The following is a 16,776-nucleotide window of genomic DNA, read 5'->3' on the forward strand; positions in this document are numbered from 1 at the left end:
CTCTGCTTTTATTTTATTTATTCATGAGAATACACACACACAGAGAGAGAGGCAGAGACACAGGCAGAGGGAGAAGCAGGCTCCATGCAGGGAGCCTGACGTGGGACTCGATCCAGGGTCTCCAAGATCATGCCCTGGGCTGAAGGCGGCGCCAAACCGCTGAGCCAGCTGGGCTGCCCTTCCTCTGCTTTTAAATCCAAATATAAGTAGACAGTTTCCAAGCCGTTAGAGATCCTAATGTCATGTCCTCCGCCCCCAGGATGGCTCCTACTGCAATTTTTTAAGTTCTCAAATCTGAAGATCGGTTGTCTAATTTCACATTGCACACTGGCCTCTGTTCTGGCTCCACAGATGACAAAAAATTACGCAAAAATTACAGATTAGATTTGAGGTTAGGATTTCCAACAGACTCGAAACACAAGGTGACCCATTTACAACCAGATCCTCAAGACCGGCCAGATGACCTGACTTCTGCGAACGAGAAAGGACACGCACGCGCCGTGGAACTGAGGGCGAGACGAGGCCAGTGAAGGCGTGGCTTCTGCCCGAGTTCAAGATGGACGCCGGCCCCGCCCATCCCCTCCCTGGGGGCGACAAGGGAGAGGCTCAAGATTCAGCACACGATTGGTGGAGTTGCCCGCGGGGCGGGAGTGACAGTGTCCCGACTTCCGGTTCCGGCAGTACCCGGAGCCGGGTCGAGATGGAGGAAGATGCCCGGGTGTGCCGGCTGCTGCCCGGCATGGAGGCTAGAGTGGGAGCTGTGGCCTAGAGGCCCGGGCTTGGAGTTCGCCTCAGTCGCGGGGGAACCGCCCTGATCGGAGGAGGTAAGAAACCGCCGGTGCAGGGTGCCTGACGGTTGAGGTCTCCGAGGGTCTGGACCTGTCACGGCGGCAGCGGGTGCCTGCGCTCCGTGGGAGCACCCCTGGCCGATGCGGGGATGAGGGGCGACTCCAGCCCGGCGTCTGTTCTGTCGGAGGAGCGCGAGGCTCGCCCACGGCGGAGGGAGCGGGACGGGAGGCGTGGTGACGGCCGCGTCCAAGCCTCCCGCCGAGGGCTGCCGTGCGGAGGGCCGGCGGGAGCTGCAAGGACCGTGTCAAGTGGTGTCTGTGATGAGGGATCACATGGTGCCTGTGGACGACCACGGGAGAGCTGGGAGGGACCTCCGGGTGCCCGAGGAAAGAGACGGCCTCGAAGGAGGGGTCGCAGGCATTGCGGGGACCCGCCCTGAGGACCGGTGGACTAGCGCGTCGGTACATTTCGCGCTCGTGCGGGAGATAGCTCCCAGGATGCAGAGTCTTGATGCAGACGCAAGGGTGGGGGAGCGGAGGAACCGCTGGGGAACCACAGAGTGTGGTTCCGGCTGAGGAGCGGGGACCCAAGCCCATGGGTGTGGGTCTGGAGCTGTAGAAGGGGATTTGCTTTGGTGGGGGTGGTTGACCCGAAAAGATCTGCCAGCGTCTAGTGATCATCACTGGGCCCAGTTCTGGTGACAAGTCAGGATGGAGTCATAATGGCCATTATTACTCTTAGAGTAGCTGTATCGTTATGATAATACTGATGATCCTTAATATTTAAAGCAGTGTTTTCCAAACTCTGACACATAGTAATCACCCAGAGAACTTGTTGACAAATGTTGGCTCTTATTCAACATGGCTAGCCTGCAACCTGAAATTCTGTCTTTCTAAGAAGCTTCCCGGTGACGCCCAGGCTGGGATCTGTGCGCCACCCTGAGTAGCCAGGATTGAGAGCAGGGTTGTCTGATAGAGCTTTCTGCAATGATGGAGATGCTTTGCTGTTACAAAACACTTTCCCCCATATTGCCTCCCGTGAGTGCCTCCACACTATTATCCAGCCATGGCAGGCCTGACTAGCCCCGCTTCATAGATGAGGAAACAGTTTCAGTGAACACATGGTTCCAGTGGTACCAGTTAGGAATAGAAGTAGAGCTCAAACTTGGGTCTCTTGAATACTAGTTAGTGTCCTTTGCACTGCATGACCTGGCCTTCCAGGTGACACTGCCTTGTTTCAAACCAGAATCTTATCCCCAGACCCAGTGAATAGTCTGGTGTGATGCTTCTGGTTCAGGAAGAATGCAAGTGGAAGGGAGGTGTGCAGAGACCTCCAATGTGTCCCTTTCCTTTGCTGGGCTTGACAGTGGAGGCTGTGCCTCTGACATCAGATTTGATGACTTCGGGTATTCTGGGTCATCAGTTGGGTACCCATAGGAGGCACTTCAAACTTTGTGCCTGAGCAGTTGTTAAAACACAGAAGGAAATTCAGAATTGGAGCTTGCTCACAATAAGGATCTGGGAAAGAGCCTTAAAGTATTGGGGCTGGTCGTGTTGGGAGAAGGGAAGGCTGGAGGAAATGTGTGTACAGGAGTCTGCCAAGAGGATTTTCCAAAGGGTAAAACAACAGTTTTTTGGGATCCCTGGGTGGCTCAGCGGTTTAGCGCCTGCCTTTGGCTCAGGGCGTGATCCTGGAGTCCCGGGATCGAGTCCCACATCGGGCTCCCTGCATGGAGCCTGCTTCTCCCTCTCCCTGTGTCTCTGCCTCTCTCTGTGTGTCTCTCATGAATAAATAAATAAAATCTTTTAAAAAAAAACCAAGTTTTTTATTTTTATTTTTTTAACAGTTTTTATTATTATTATTATTTATTTATTTATGAGAGAGCCAGAGAGAGAAGCAGAGACAGAGGCAGAAGCAGGCTTCCCACAAGGAGCCAGATGTGAGGGACACCTGGGTGGCTCAGCGGTTGAGTGTCTGCCTTTGGCTCAGGTCATGATCCTGGGATTCAGGATCGAGTCCCACATTGGGCTCCCCTTAGGGAGCCTGCTTCTCACTCTGCCTGTGTCTTTGCCTCTCTCTCTCTCTCTGTCTCTCATGAATAAATAAATAAAATCTTTTAAAAAAATGGAGAAAAGGAGCTAGATGTGGGACTCCATTTAGGACCCCAGGACCGCGCCCTGAGCTGAAGGCAGACACTCAACCACTGAGCCACCCAGGCGTCTGGAGGAACTCGTTTTGATATTTCAGCAGGAAGTTTGGATGTTATGTAACAAAGAGCAGGTTGAGATCCCACTTTTTTTTTTTTTTAAGATTTTATTTATTTATTCATGAGAGACAGAGAGAGAGAGAGAGAGAGAGAGAGAGACAGGCAGAGGGAGAAGCAGGCTCCATGCAGGAAGCCCGACGTGGGACTCGATCCCAGGTCTCTAGGATCAGGCCCTGGGCTGAAGGTGGCACTAAACCACTGAGCCACCCGGTGGTTGCCACTGATCTGCCCGAGATCCCACTTTTTGAAGGGATAGAGGAGTGATTGCAGGGCCCTCTCCTCTTTAACTGTCTAGGCTCCTCCATCTGAGGCCAGACCCTTAGTGGCTTCTCCTGTCACCATGTCAGTGGTAGGAGTTACCTGCTTTGGCCTCGGAGAGAGTTGTCCCCTGCCTTCCTTCTGGGAATTTAGAATCCCTGGGCACACATAAGAGATGGAAGAAAGCAGGGAAACGGGACACTGGGTCTTGCCTAGGATTTCATGCTAGGGAGATACTGGTACTTTGTGCTTCAGCTTGACAACTGAGGAAGTGCCCACAACACCAGGTCTTGGAACAGAATCTGCTGCTCTGCCATTCTGCCCTGCTTAGCAGTTTTCACGAGCCTTGCTGTATTTGTCCTGGGACGACAGTGTGCCAGCCAGCCTCTCCGCTTGTCACTCCACCAGCACCCTAGGAAGCAGAGGCAGCTCTTGGTTTCCCTGGAAAGAAACTGAGAGAAATAACGGGTCATCTGCAGGGCCAGGAGCTTATGCTTAACCCTTGGGTGACCAGCGGTCCTGAGGGCATTAATTCTGCCTCCCATAGGTGGGAGTGATTTGGCTTTAGACTGAACTGTGTGACTTGTGTTGGAACTCTGCGACTCCCATGGGGTAGAAGGCATGGTCAGTAGAGGAGAAATCTTGGCTCATATCCTGTCTCTACCACTGACCAGCGGCATGACCTTAGACCTGTTCCTTTTAACTTACTGATGCGGTGTCCTCATTTAGCAGAAGTGTCTAACTGCACAGGTTCAGTTGTAAGGATTACATGAGGTCATAGGTATTCAGAAAATCCTAGAGTCTCTCCCTCCTCATCGCTCAGTGGTGTTGAAAACATGACCTTGGGACCCTGTATAATGAACACGTGGGTCAGGGCAGATGATAACCACCTTCTCTTGAGGGCCTCAGAGGAGAGGTCTGCTGGGCTTGGTGGGAGTCTGAGGCAGGGGAGGAATGGTCACTTCCCTTCGCTCCTTTCCCGCAGATGCTCCATTCTGGCTGAGCTGGCTGCTCTAGGCCACTGTTTTCTTCCTTTTGTCCTCATGCATTTCTGCTCTGTTCATGTGGCTCTGTCCTGCAGGGGTGCCTCCCACTCGCCTCACCTGGAAGCTGAAGTTCCCCTCAGCGCATAGGTGTGCAGCTTGCCCCACAGGCAGGTCCTTCAGTGATGGTGATGTAATCCAGCGGGGGGGGGGGGGGGGGGGGGTGTCCAGAAACCCCACTGTGCTTCTCCGCTGACTTCCATTGTAAAAGCAAGAAGCTCCTCAGGCTAGTTGGGAGCTTTTAGTGGGGAAGGTGGTAGAGGATGGACTCTGTTTAGAAACTTGACATGAGGTTTGCCAAGGCATGGGCTTCCAGAAGATTTCAAATTCTAGATTGTCCCTTTGATGTGGTCACCTCCTTTCCCAGCCTGGGGGGATCTCTCTCAAAGCATGGGAAGCCCCTGACTTCTCACTGCCAACTTCACTTCCCCATTTCCCCTCTGGCTGAAAATGTCCAGTGTCTTGCCCAGGAACACATTATATTGTCACCAATATATCATGGCCTGCTGTTTATAGTTTCTCAGTTGCAACCTCCTGATTTTAATCTTTTTTTTTTTTTTTTTTTATTATTTATTTATGAGAGTCATACAGAGAGAGAGAGACAGAGAGAGGCCGAGACATAGGTAGAGGGAGAAGCAGGCTCCATGCACTGGGAGCCTGACGTGGGATTCGATCCCGGGTCTCCAGGATCGCGCCCTGGGCCAAAGGCAGGCGCCAAACCGCTGCGCCACCCAGGGATCCCACAACCTCCTGATTTTATACAATTACATTAGTATTAGTTTTGTTTGAAAACTTAGGCAGTGGATACACTTGACATGAGAGCCACATTACAGTGATGTGCCCTGGTTTCTTTCTCAGTATCTTACATCTGTTCCCTAGAGGGATACTGTTGTCCTTAGGAACAGATTGTGAGTTTCTGGAAGGCAGAATCTGTGTCTCCCCTGTCACTTGACTCTCATTATATAGGACAGAGATATGATTTCTGTGCTTAGGGGTAAGAGGGGCCAGACATGTCCTCTCCCCTGTGGTTCTTGAGACTCTTCAGGGAAACCACTTAGCTCTCTGCTGGTTCTTTTCTTTCTCTGGACTGAGTTATCTAATAACCAAAGAGGACTCTGACCTTTGGCTTGTTCCTAACTTTCTAACTCCTTTCACTGGAGGGAGGGGAGAAAGGGGGGTGCCACACTTTTTTCGAATGCAGCCTGGAGAAAAGATGTGTGGTGAGTGTGTAGTGGGGTGGCTCAGAGGGGCCAGCAGGGAAATCAGAACTAAAGTGAGGGATGGAAGCTGGGAAATGGTGACAAAAGACACCCTGCAGAGGGCCAAAGGTCAAGGCAGTGTCTCCTCAGCACACCCTGGAGCATCCACTAGATCTTCCACCATGGAGAGCTTCCTGCCCTCCAGCAGTAGGAACCTGCTGAGTGATATCCCCTTAGCTCACCCGAGAGGAGAGCCTTGGAGAGCCTTGCATCCTGCCGGGTGGTTTATCCCCAGCATCCTGCGCTCTTGCCTGGGGTGAGCAGAGGAGAAGGACAGCAGACTGTAACACTGGGGCCCAGGCAGAGGCAGGGACTGGAAGAGGTGGTGGATCAGCCTGGGGCAGGGAGCTGAAGTGGGAGTGGAGCGGAGAAGTCACTGAAGTGAGGAACAGCTCCTGGAATTGGGGAAGGACCAATGAAGGGGAGAGGAGGGGGTCACATCCTGATCCTTGAAGGAAGACTCAGGCGAGAGTTGGCCAAGCCGGACTGGGTGGAGTCTAAGCTTCGGGGAGGTGAGAACTCTAGGAGATGATGCCTGAGGAGGGGGTTCAGAGCCTACCCCGCAGAGCAGAGTGCAAAGTTCTGGCCTCGTTCTCTACATCCTCCCACCTGCTCACATCCTCAGGTCTTCAGGCGCCATGGAGGACAAGCGCAACATCCAGATCATCGAGTGGGAACACCTGGACAAGAAGAAGTTCTATGTGTTTGGTGTAGCAATGACAATGATGATTCGTGTCAGCGTCTACCCGTTCACCCTCATCCGCACCCGGCTGCAGGTTCAGAAAGGCAAGAGCCTCTACCATGGGACTTTTGATGCCTTCATCAAGATCCTGCGAGCAGACGGTGTTACTGGCCTCTACCGGGGGTTCCTGGTCAACACCTTCACCCTCATCTCTGGCCAGTGCTATGTCACCACATATGAGCTCACCCGGAAATTTGTCGCTGACTACAGCCAGAGCAACACCATCAAATCACTGGTGGCCGGTGGCTCAGCCTCCCTCGTGGCTCAGAGCATCACAGTGCCCATTGATGTGGTGTCCCAGCACCTGATGATGCAGCGCAAGGGTGAGAGAATGGGCCGCTTCCAAGTGCGAGGGAGCCCAGATGGACGAGGGGTAGTTGCCTTTGGCCAAACCAAGGACATCATCAGGCAGATCCTGCGGGCTGATGGGCTGCGAGGCTTCTACCGAGGCTACGTGGCTTCACTGCTTACCTACATCCCAAATAGTGCTGTTTGGTGGCCCTTCTATCATTTCTATGCAGGTAAGAGGAGGCCAGAAGAGTGAGGGTAGAGGGAGGGCCTGCTAATGGGGCTGAGATGCTGCGGCTCTGTGCATGCTGGAGTGGAAGATTTCATGAGAGAATGGGCTGTTCATCCAACAAACATTTGACCCCATTCATAGATGAATAAGACACGGTTCTTGCCTTCAGGGGGCTTATATTATTGTGGGGGGAATCAGATAAGTAAAGTGATGACTGTAGAACATAAAGTATGGTCTGGCTGCATTAGAATCAATGAGGGTTAGTGGAATCTTGGTAGAGAATTGGAAGGTGAGGAAGGACAAAATTCATGGGATATTTGGGATTTGAAGATGAAATTACAAATGAAATTTCATTTGAATGTTTGAGTTGGATATCTTTCCTCAGCGTTGTTAAATTCAAGATGTCATAGAATCTTGAACCCCTTCACTTGTAGAATGTATTTTTGTTTGTAAGACATTTTATTTAAGTGTTTCCCAGAAATGGATTACTGGGTCCAAAGTAAATATGTTGCCAGATTTCCTTCTGTAAGGGTAGAGTGCACTGCCAGGAGCAAGACCTCGGTGAGCCTGCCACCCTCGGCATCCACAGCTTTGGGCAACCAGCAGATTCCCGTGAGGAAGCCTCCCCAGCCCCTGCTGCAGGCTTCTGAGCCTTGGTGGTGGGCGTTCTGTATCATCCATCTGGGACCTTTCTAACCAAATTTCATGACGACCTCCTAACCTATAATCATTCTGTCCCTCTGGTACTATGCATTTCTAATTCTATTTTCCTGATTGTACCTTCTTCTTTATTGCTAGCTCTGTTTCACACACCCTTTCTTCTAGACTATTTGGTGAAATTCACATACCTGGACTCTACCCCTGGCCCTTTGCATCACATCCTTTGGGAATTAAGATTATCAAAATCTAGGGGATCCCTGGGTGGCTCAGCGGTTTGGCGCCCGCCTTTGGCCCAGGGCGTGATCCTGGAGTCCTGGGATCGAGTCCTGCGTCGGGCTCCCGGCATGGAGCTTGCTTCTCCTTCTGCCTCTCTGTGTCTCTGCCTCTCTCTCTCTCTCTCTCTCTCTGTGTGTGTCTATCATAAATAAATAAATAAATCTTTAAAAAAAAATCTTAATGTTAAAAAAACTCGAGGAAATGTGAGCATTTTCTCTGGCATTGTCTCCTCCCTTCTCTCCTTATGTGATTTCATTTATGATTGACTTGTACTTTTCTGACATGTCAGAAAATGTTTGTCCATCCCCAGACTAACTTTCCAGAGCTCTGGATAGGCACTCTGACTGTTGGGCCTCTCGACTTGGGTGTGCACATTTACATCTGAAACATTGCTCAGTGAACTATTTTTTAACCAAGCTGGTTAGGTCACTTCCTTCTCTCAGTGGCCATCCCTGAGACTATCACTCTTCCTTCCTTGTCCCCACATCTGGTCCTGGTGACCCCAGAATGTTTTTCCCTACTTTTGTCCTTTCCTCCTGCCTCTCCTGGAAATCATGTCTCAGTGACCACCCTGCTGGGTGCTGCACCAGCCCTTTAGCTGGACTCCCATCCCACCTGCCACACATCCCTAATGGAGTCACTCTTTCAACCCTAGTTGCAGTGTTCAGTGGCTCCCACTGCTCCTGAGGACAAGCCCATCTCTTCAGCCTGGCTTCTACCTCCCTTTATACTGAAGCCTCTCCTAGTGTAGTGGGTGCTGCAGCCAGGTCAGATCATGCACAGATCTTCCACTGTGCATGATGTCTCCCACCCCTGCTTGTTCCTCTCAGCCCCCAGGCACACTTGCCTGGTGAAGCCATAACTTACCTGAGAGTTCCTTACTGCCTCCTCTCACATCTCTCCACTGGCCCTTAACCCAGAAGTGACCTTTCCTTCCCTTGAGCCCCCTGACATGGCTTGAAGCTATCTTCAGGCAGCTGTATCGCTTGTCTTGATATTATTTGTATGTGCCTTATCTCTTCACTCTGGGGAAAGGTTCCTTTTTTAAAAAAATACATTTTTTCCAGTTTTATTGAGATAGAATTGATTGGAAAGTTTCTTGGACAGGGGAGGAAGCTAACATTTATTGAACATGCACTATGTGCCAGGCTGTCTGACATGTGTGTTTCCTAAGTATTTGTTGAAAGAGTAGATGGGCTCTTGTCATTGCCCTTTGCTAAAAATCTACCAGTGCTGCCTTCTGGGCATTTAGAGTAAAATCAAATGTGTCCATGGTCAGCACAGATGTCCTTGAGCTGCATGGCCTGCTGTACCAGTCCTGTGAGGGGCCTCTCCCCTGACCTTGCTCCATCCTCAAGGTCCTTCTCTCTGCCTGAATCACACCAAGCTCTTCACCCTCGCAGATAATGTTTTTCAGCCTGGAGTGCCCTGGCCCTGTTCTCTTGGTGGCAGGGTCCTCCTCATGCTTTAGGCCTCAGCCTATATGCTACCTTTGCACAGCAGACTTCTTCACCCAGTTGGCAAGAGGGCTCTTTCTCTTTTCTTTTTCAGTTTGTTTCCTTCATAGCACTTGTTATAATTTGTGATCATTTTATCCCTGACTCACAACTCCTGGATTAGATTGAGTCCCAGGAAGGTACTTCCCTGTTCATTTCTATGTCCTGTGCTCACCACAGTGTGTGGCATCCAGTAGCATTAGATAAATACACGTTTATATTACTGTCCAAACTCATGTAACCAGAAGGGACATAAACCAAGTCAGCCTGGGTTTATCTTCTGCTTTGCACAGATAATAGGTGCCCAGAAAGCACTTGGGGCACTTTTCCCCACTCTCTTGCTTTTTTCTTTTCATCTTCTCCTGGAGTCCCAGGAATATGGCATGTGTGTATGACTAAGTTGGAACCTGGATCTTGCTGTGGCTTGCAGGCCTGGGGGCCAGTGCAGACATGCCCATGGAGGCTAGCAGCACCAGACCAGATGCCACCTTCCAGTAGCCTCAAGATGCTTGCTTCTTAGGAGAAACAAGATATGGGTGAGAAGGTGTCAACAGGTCACTTTGTCTTGGTTTGTGCTGACCCTCTGGAGGAAGGGAGGTGATTAGCAACCAGGGGAGAGGTGGTTCTGGCAGGGCATTAAGGAGTCCTACTATGCTGCTAGATTTAGAGGCCCTTACGTCTGCCCTGCCAACCCCCACCTTCCTACTGTCCCCTAAAGATTTTTAGGTGGCTACAAATTACCAAAAGTAGAGGCATGAGAAAAAGTTCTTCAAGGTTCTTTGACAGCGGGCAGCCCCGGTGGCGCAGCGGTTTAGGTTTAGCGCCGCCTGCAGCCCAGGGCATGATTCTGGAGATCCTGGATCAAGTCCCACATCAGGCTCTCTGCATGGAGCCTGCTTCTCCCTCTGCCTGTGTCTCTGCCTCTCATTCTCTCTCTGTGTTTCTATGAATAAATAAATAAAATCTTAAAAAAAAAATTTACGTATTAAAAAAAAAAGGTTCTTTGACAGCTGAACTGTAGAGAGAAGACTGAGAGTCTTTGAGATAATAAATCTACTTTCCATCTAGCCTCATTCAGAGCGAAAGCCAAAGCTCTCACAGTGGCTCCAAGGCCTTAATGACTTACCTCTCAGACCTCGTCTACTGTTGTTTCCCTTGCTCATTCTGTTCCAGGTACACCAGCCCTGCTGCTCTTGGAGACTTAAGGCACACTCCTGCCTCAGGGCCTTTGCATAGGATGTTACCACTGCTTGGAAAGTTCTTTCCACAGATCCACAGGGCTTGCACTCTCCTTCAGGTCTTTGCTCAAACTTCAACCTTCTTGGAGAGGCCTTCCATGACTGCCTTGTTTAAAATGGCAACCCCTTCATTCCCCACACTCAGCGTTCCCAATCTCCCTTTTCTGCTTTATTTTTATCTACAGGGGGCATGCATCACCTTCTGACGTAGCTATATATTTTGGTTTTTATTTGTTAATTGTCTGTGTTTCCCCCATTAGAATGGAAAACTTTGTAAGGGTGGGACTTGAGCTCATTCATTCACTGCTCCATCCTCAGGGAGGCTGGCATACTGTAGCCAGTTAATGAACCCTTGTTGAACAAATGAGCTCTTGTTTCTCACCTCAAGAGAGAGTAAAGTAAATAGTTCAGCTGCAGGTAAGTTTTCCAGTGACCAGGGAATGGACGGGGCTTGGTCCTCTGCCATCACCTCCATCAGTATTTTGAAAAATGAGTCTTTCTTGATATAGCCTGGAAAAAAATCTCACTGTTGGATATGATTTTTCTCTCTCTTTTTTTTAAAGATTTTATATATTTATTTATGAGACACACACACACACAGAGAGAGAGAGAGGGGCGAGACACAGGCAGAGGGAGAAGCAGGCTCCATGCAGGGAGCCTGATGTGGGACTCGATCCTGGGTCTCCAGGATCAGGACCTGGGCTGAAGGCAGCATTAAATCACTGAGCCACCCAGGCTGCCCTGATTTTCTCTAAGTGTCATTGTTTTTATTTTTAAAAACATTCACATGGGTATATACATGATGGAATATTGGCCATTAAAAAAACTGAAATCTTACCATTTGCAATGACATGGTTGGAGGTAGAGAGTATAATGTTAAGTGAAATCAGCCAGTTAGAGAAAGACAAATACCATATGATCTCACATGTATGTGGAATTTAAGAAACAGGACAGAAACAGGACAAACAAAAAAAAGACAAAAAACCAGACTTTTCACTCTAGAGAACACATTGGTGGTCATCAGAGGGAAGGTGGGTGGGGGATGGGGGAACAGGTGATGGGGATGAGGAGTACTCGTTTTTTTTTTTTTTTAATTCTTTTTTTTTTAATTTTTTTTTTTTTAATTTATGATAGAGAGAGGGAGAGAGAGAGAGAGACAGAGAGACAGAGACATAGGCAGTGGGAGAAGCAGGCTCCATGCACCAGGAGCCCGATGTGGGATTCGATCCAGGGTCTCCAGGATCGCGCCCTGGGCCAAAGGCAGGCGCCAAACCTCTGCGCCACCCAGGGATCCCGATGAGGAGTACTCTTATCATAATGAGCACTGAGTATGATAGTGAACTGTTGAATCACTATATTGTACACTGAAAACTAATATAACACTGCATGTTAATATCTGGAATTTAAAAAAGAAGAGTAAAAGTATTCATGTGGCTCAAAACTCACCAGATAAGGAAGGGGATGCAGCGAAAAGGTTCCTCACCCTCTGTGGTCACCCTGCCCCTTAGCCAGTCAGCACTGCCAGCTTTTACTGTTTGCTGCCAGTTGTTCCGTGCATGTGTGAGAAAACGTACCTCATGTGCTTTCCTGGCTGTGTGTTGAGAGGAATAGATCACAGGCAATAAGGTTTTTACACCAGGAAGGAGTTATGTCCATCAGATGAAAGCAGCAAGCAAAGAGGCTCTGAAACCCCTTCTCCAAAGGAATCTTCTATTCGAAGTGGGCAATGTACCCAGCATGGCTTCCAGAAGGGGCCTGAGATTTATCATTTTTTGTTGGTTAGGATGGAAGCGAAAAAAAAGAGAAGATGGGAGTTACAGGGCCTAAGGACACTGAGGATGAAGAGGGTTCATCCTTGTTGGGCATAGAGGCAGCATGGGGGCAGATTGAATGGCATCTCGTATCTTGAGGTATTATTGTCTTTCCCTCAATTCCAGAGCAACTCTCGTACCTCTGTCCTAAAGAGTGCCCGCACATTGTCTTTCAAGCCGTGTCGGGGCCCCTGGCTGCGGCCACCGCTTCCATCCTCACCAATCCCATGGATGTCATCCGAACCCGAGTGCAGGTAAGGCCAGCCTCTACCCCTGTGAGAAGGGTAACTGTAGGCTTCCCAGCAATCCCTGACCTCTCTGTGTCATAGCCTCCTAGTCCCAGCCAACCTGGTCCTGGTCGGCCCCTTCCTTGTGGTTAGGACTCAACATCTACAGAAACCAGCTGAGCACTGTGAAGCATCTAGTTTCCCTCACAGTGTCTGCTGCTGGCATGCCCTCCTCCTGTCCTCACCATGCCTCACTGGCTCCTCCCTGCCTTGCATCCCGTTAGCAGAGCCCATCAGACACCTTTTCCTTACCTTGTGGTATTAGAAATAGCCATCTCGGTGAATTCTGTAAGTCTGGTTTCTCTGCCGGGCTGTGAGTCCTCTATGGACTGTTCTCGAGAAGGTCTCCTGGACTGTGCCGTTGTGGACTCAGCAGAGACACTGACAGCCCTTGGTGGTGCTGTGCAGAGATTATCATCCCTGTCTTCACTCAGCTCAAAGATAGTTCCCCAGCACCAAGTCCAAGAACCTAACTATGGTTAGGCCCATAGAACCTAACTATGGATGTGTGACAATCAGGCAGCAGGTTCTGATGCTTAAAGTGTTAGGTGGAGAGAACCGGGGATTCGGAGGTGTGAGGTGGGTAACGTGAGAGGACCGCTGACCAGGAGGTCGGGCCACTAGTGAGGTTGGGAGGGGAGGGAAAGAAATCAACAGATTGGGGGTGAAGTCAGGGTGCTGGGATGGGGTGGGTGGTAAATCTAGGTGTATTTGTCCCTAGGAGAGAATGACCTGCCCCCCCCCCCACACACACACACTTTTAAATGAATAAATGGGCATCTGGTTGGTTTGCAAATAGCAAAGCACACAGGTTCCCTCTGCATTCTCCTTGGAGGTTTGTTTTGAGTGTTGTAGGAGGAGATCCCAGGGAGAGGACAGGTCTCTACTTCTGAGGCGCTCCCAGGCCGGAGAGGACAAAGTGCATATGAGGGCCAGAGGCCTTGCTGGAACGGCCTTGGACTCGGCTGTGGATGAGTGGGAGGGCTAGGGGGGCATGGGTGGTCAGAGGAGAGTCTGGAGAGGAAGAGGGGAGGATGGAGGAGGATGCTAAAGGAGGTGGGGAGGAGTAGGGCCAGAGGTCCCCTGTGAGCATCATCCAGTCTAGGGAGGTGTGTCAAGGAGTCCGTGTCCTGCAGTGGTTGAGGGTCTGTGTGGGGCCTGAGCGGGGCGAAGTGTGTTTTGGTGGCCGGGGACGGGTGGTCAGGGGAAGGGGGCAGTACTGCTGAAAAGGAACAGAGAAAATTCTTGCCTTAGCCAAACTTGCAGTGTGGTAGGGAAGACAGGTCCCGGGGTGTGTGGGAGTGACAGATCAGGGCAGGACTCCAGCTGCAGGAAGTGAGGGACTGAGATAGAATGGAAATAACAGACTGGCAAGGCCGCGAGGACCCAGTCTTCCCGGGGCCAGAGAGCAGCATCCAGTCCAAGGACCCTAGCTGAGTGGCTTACCTCGTGGTAATAATAGCTCGAGGTTACAGAACTCGAGCGTCTGCCAGGCGCTGTTCTCAGCAGTGTTGACTGCTCAGAACAACCACGGGGGGCGGTATGCCCCGTTGCTGTTTCACCCCAGAGGGGACTGAGGTGCAGAGAAGTGGGTACACCCCCTGAGGTTGCACTGTCAGGAAGCCAGGGAATGGAACTCTGCCTGGGCAGGCAGCCCCGTGCCACACTGGCCCTCACAAGCACAATCCAGCCCCCAGACTCCAAGGGGGCTTCTTCCCATGGTAGCCCAAGGCAGAGGGAGACTGTGCTGAGCGGCTTTGACTGCAGACCACAGCCTTCTGCTCTGTTGCGTTTCCAGGTGGAAGGCAAGAGCTCCATCACCCTGACCTTCCGACAGCTGATAGCCGAAGAGGGGCCTTGGGGCCTCATGAAGGGCCTCTCGGCCAGAATCATCTCTGCCACGCCCTCTACCATCGTCATCGTGGTTGGCTACGAGAGCCTCAAGAAACTCAGCCTCCGACCTGAGCTGGTGGACTCCAGACACTGGTAACCCATGGTGGGGAGTGAACCCCAATGTTTGCCACACTACTTACTCTAGGGCGGGTAGCACCCTCCCCACGTGCCCCCACCACTTTTGCAGCCTGCCCAGGGCCTGGTGGTCTGTCTGGGACAGAGCAGAGACTCTGAACTGCTCTTGCTGAAGAGGCTCCACACCTGGACCCCCTGCTCCTGTTATTTTTCATTTTCTTGCCAAACTAGGCTCCCTCGCTCAGTCCCGGTCCTTGGTCCTGTCCTAAGGAAACCCACCATCCACACCAGTTCTGCCGCACCTGTCCCCTGTGAACCCTTCTGGTTTCTCCCACCATCTGTGTCCCTGCGATCCTGACAAGAGCTGTACATAGAGCTTGCTTACTATCTCACTGGTCTTCCTCTTGGGCTTTCAGCCCAGGTTCCAAGCAGCTGCCATCAGCCCTTTCCTGCTTAGTATCATAGGCTGGGTGTTTTTACTTGGGACTGAGCTGCCCACCAGACTGTTCTGTTTTTCCCTGCCACCGGGGCATGGTGCCAGGTACTTCTGCACAGGGAGCAGGAGCAGCACAGACCTCTGATTCTTCAGAGCACTTGTCCTCTCTTTGGAGAGTTATTAGGTCGGGGACAAATGTTGATACTTTATTTTGTGTATTTTTTTTAACATCTGTGAACTAGGTACTGTCAGTACTGCTGAGGCGCCAATCCTGCGGTTAGAGCCCACCCCTTGCTCAGACAGGTGAAAAAGTGGCTTTCCCCTCAATCCCAGTTACCTATCTCTTCCACTTCCTTCAGAGCCAGCAGCCCCAGGACATGCAGGCCGCTGGCTGCCCCTGGTCCAGATGATGGGGGGGAGGGGGCAGTTTGGAGTAGATGGGGCGGCCTCGGTGCTGTTGCACTACCGGGTGGAGAGAACAGCTGCTCTGGAAAGCCCCAGTGCATCTGCCGAGAGCTGCCCAGTGAAGCCTGGGAGAGGTGGTGGGGCCACTCATATCTATACCCCAGTCACCGGAACTCACACAGTTCTCACAACAGGAATCTCTGAGTTGTGGAACCACTGGTGTTTCTCCTCATCCCTCTCAAGGGATGCTGGGGGAGTAAGGAGTGGGTCAGGAGGTCACCCGCACCAGGACTGCACTTACCAGCCCGACACTGCCCAGCAGATGTGGCCACCGCCCAGCCAGCCCTCCTCCACCACTGGGCCTGCGAAGCGGGGTGTGGTGCCCCTAATGACAAAAGGCCTGTCAGACCCTGCACTCCTACTGCACATGTGTGGCCTCTCATCATTCCCCTGGGAAAGGCCGAGGAGCCAACTTGAAAGGTGCTAGCTACCTGAGGCCTTGACACTTCCTACGGCTGCCCCATCTTCTGTCGCCCAAGCGGATCAGAGCCAAAGCCTGCTCCTCTACCTTCGCTGCTGCCACCACCACCTCTGCCTGTCTGGGTCCCAAACCTTCCAGGGTTATTCCCATTTACTTACCTTCGGTGTGTCCCCCAGTGAGTGTCCGCTGATGGTTGCCACCCCACCTCTGTGCACAGGTGACTCTGAACCTCCTGCCCCTCCCTCACCCACCTGCCCCCAGAGCCACCAATAGCATGGAGGCCAGGGCCTCAGCCCTCCCCAACTTCCAGGGGCTTGTGGGCTCAGAGCGCTCAGACCGCTTTCCCCCAACTCCCCAGGCAGGGTGCCGCCGCCCCGCCCCCATCGCCCTCTTTACCTCCCTCCATTCTCCTCATCGCCCTCACCCCCTCCCCTTTCTCACACACACACACACTCGCGCACCCGCACGGTCCGATAGGACGCCGTGCGTCTCCCAACAGGAAGCCCTGACCGCTGCTCTCCCATCCAGCACTTCATGGGCTTTGGTCTGGCTGGGTTACGGGGCGCCTGGCGGGGAGGCGACCGAAGGCCACGCCCGCTGGACTTGGGGGCCAGCTGGTCCGTGGCCAGGAACTGGAAGGAACGTGGGACACTGGGTAGACGTCTGGTAGACTGGACTCCTGTGAACATTAGCGGCGGACACTCACTGCTGCACTGTACGAAGTCTCTGACGTGTAATTAAAAGTTTTTATTGAGCCCCTGAGCTTTGGCTGGCGCGTACTCTGCCCCCGCCCAAGTAGGACGTCGGCGCTGGCGCGCAGCTGCGTCCTCCCGCCCCTCGC

At 51.8% G+C, this 16,776-nt stretch overlaps 1 protein-coding gene across 2 annotated transcripts; it reads left to right on the forward strand.

Moving 5' to 3' along the window:
- The first annotated feature begins 351 nt into the window (after positions 1–351).
- SLC25A44 (solute carrier family 25 member 44) lies at positions 352–16,697 on the forward strand. 2 transcript variants are annotated; one of them, XM_025997306.2, is made up of 4 exons: positions 352–824; positions 6,241–6,878; positions 12,485–12,612; positions 14,444–16,697. In XM_025997306.2, exons 2-4 carry the CDS (start codon positions 6,254–6,256, stop codon positions 14,633–14,635), a joined length of 945 nt encoding a protein of 314 aa, XP_025853091.1. In that variant the 5' UTR covers positions 352–824; positions 6,241–6,253; the 3' UTR covers positions 14,636–16,697. The 2 variants fall into 2 exon arrangements, with proteins under 2 accessions (XP_025853091.1, XP_072588622.1); XM_072732521.1 differs by lacking the exon at positions 352–824 and adding an exon at positions 3,542–4,882 and having other exon boundaries at positions 5,092–6,878.
- The last annotated feature ends 79 nt before the right edge of the window (positions 16,698–16,776 follow it).

This window comes from Vulpes vulpes, chromosome 13 (genome assembly GCF_048418805.1).
Source record: "Vulpes vulpes isolate BD-2025 chromosome 13, VulVul3, whole genome shotgun sequence".
Taxonomy (NCBI): Eukaryota; Metazoa; Chordata; class Mammalia; order Carnivora; family Canidae; genus Vulpes; species Vulpes vulpes.

Coding starts and splice junctions, on each gene's coding strand:
- SLC25A44 (XM_025997306.2), top strand. CDS start 6,254: ATGGAGGACAAGCGCAACATCCAGATCATCGAGTGGGAACACCTGGAC. Junction 6,879..12,484: donor CTTCTATCATTTCTATGCAG/GTAAGAGGAGGC, acceptor CCTCAATTCCAG/AGCAACTCTCGTACCTCTGT. Junction 12,613..14,443: donor TCATCCGAACCCGAGTGCAG/GTAAGGCCAGCC, acceptor TTGCGTTTCCAG/GTGGAAGGCAAGAGCTCCAT.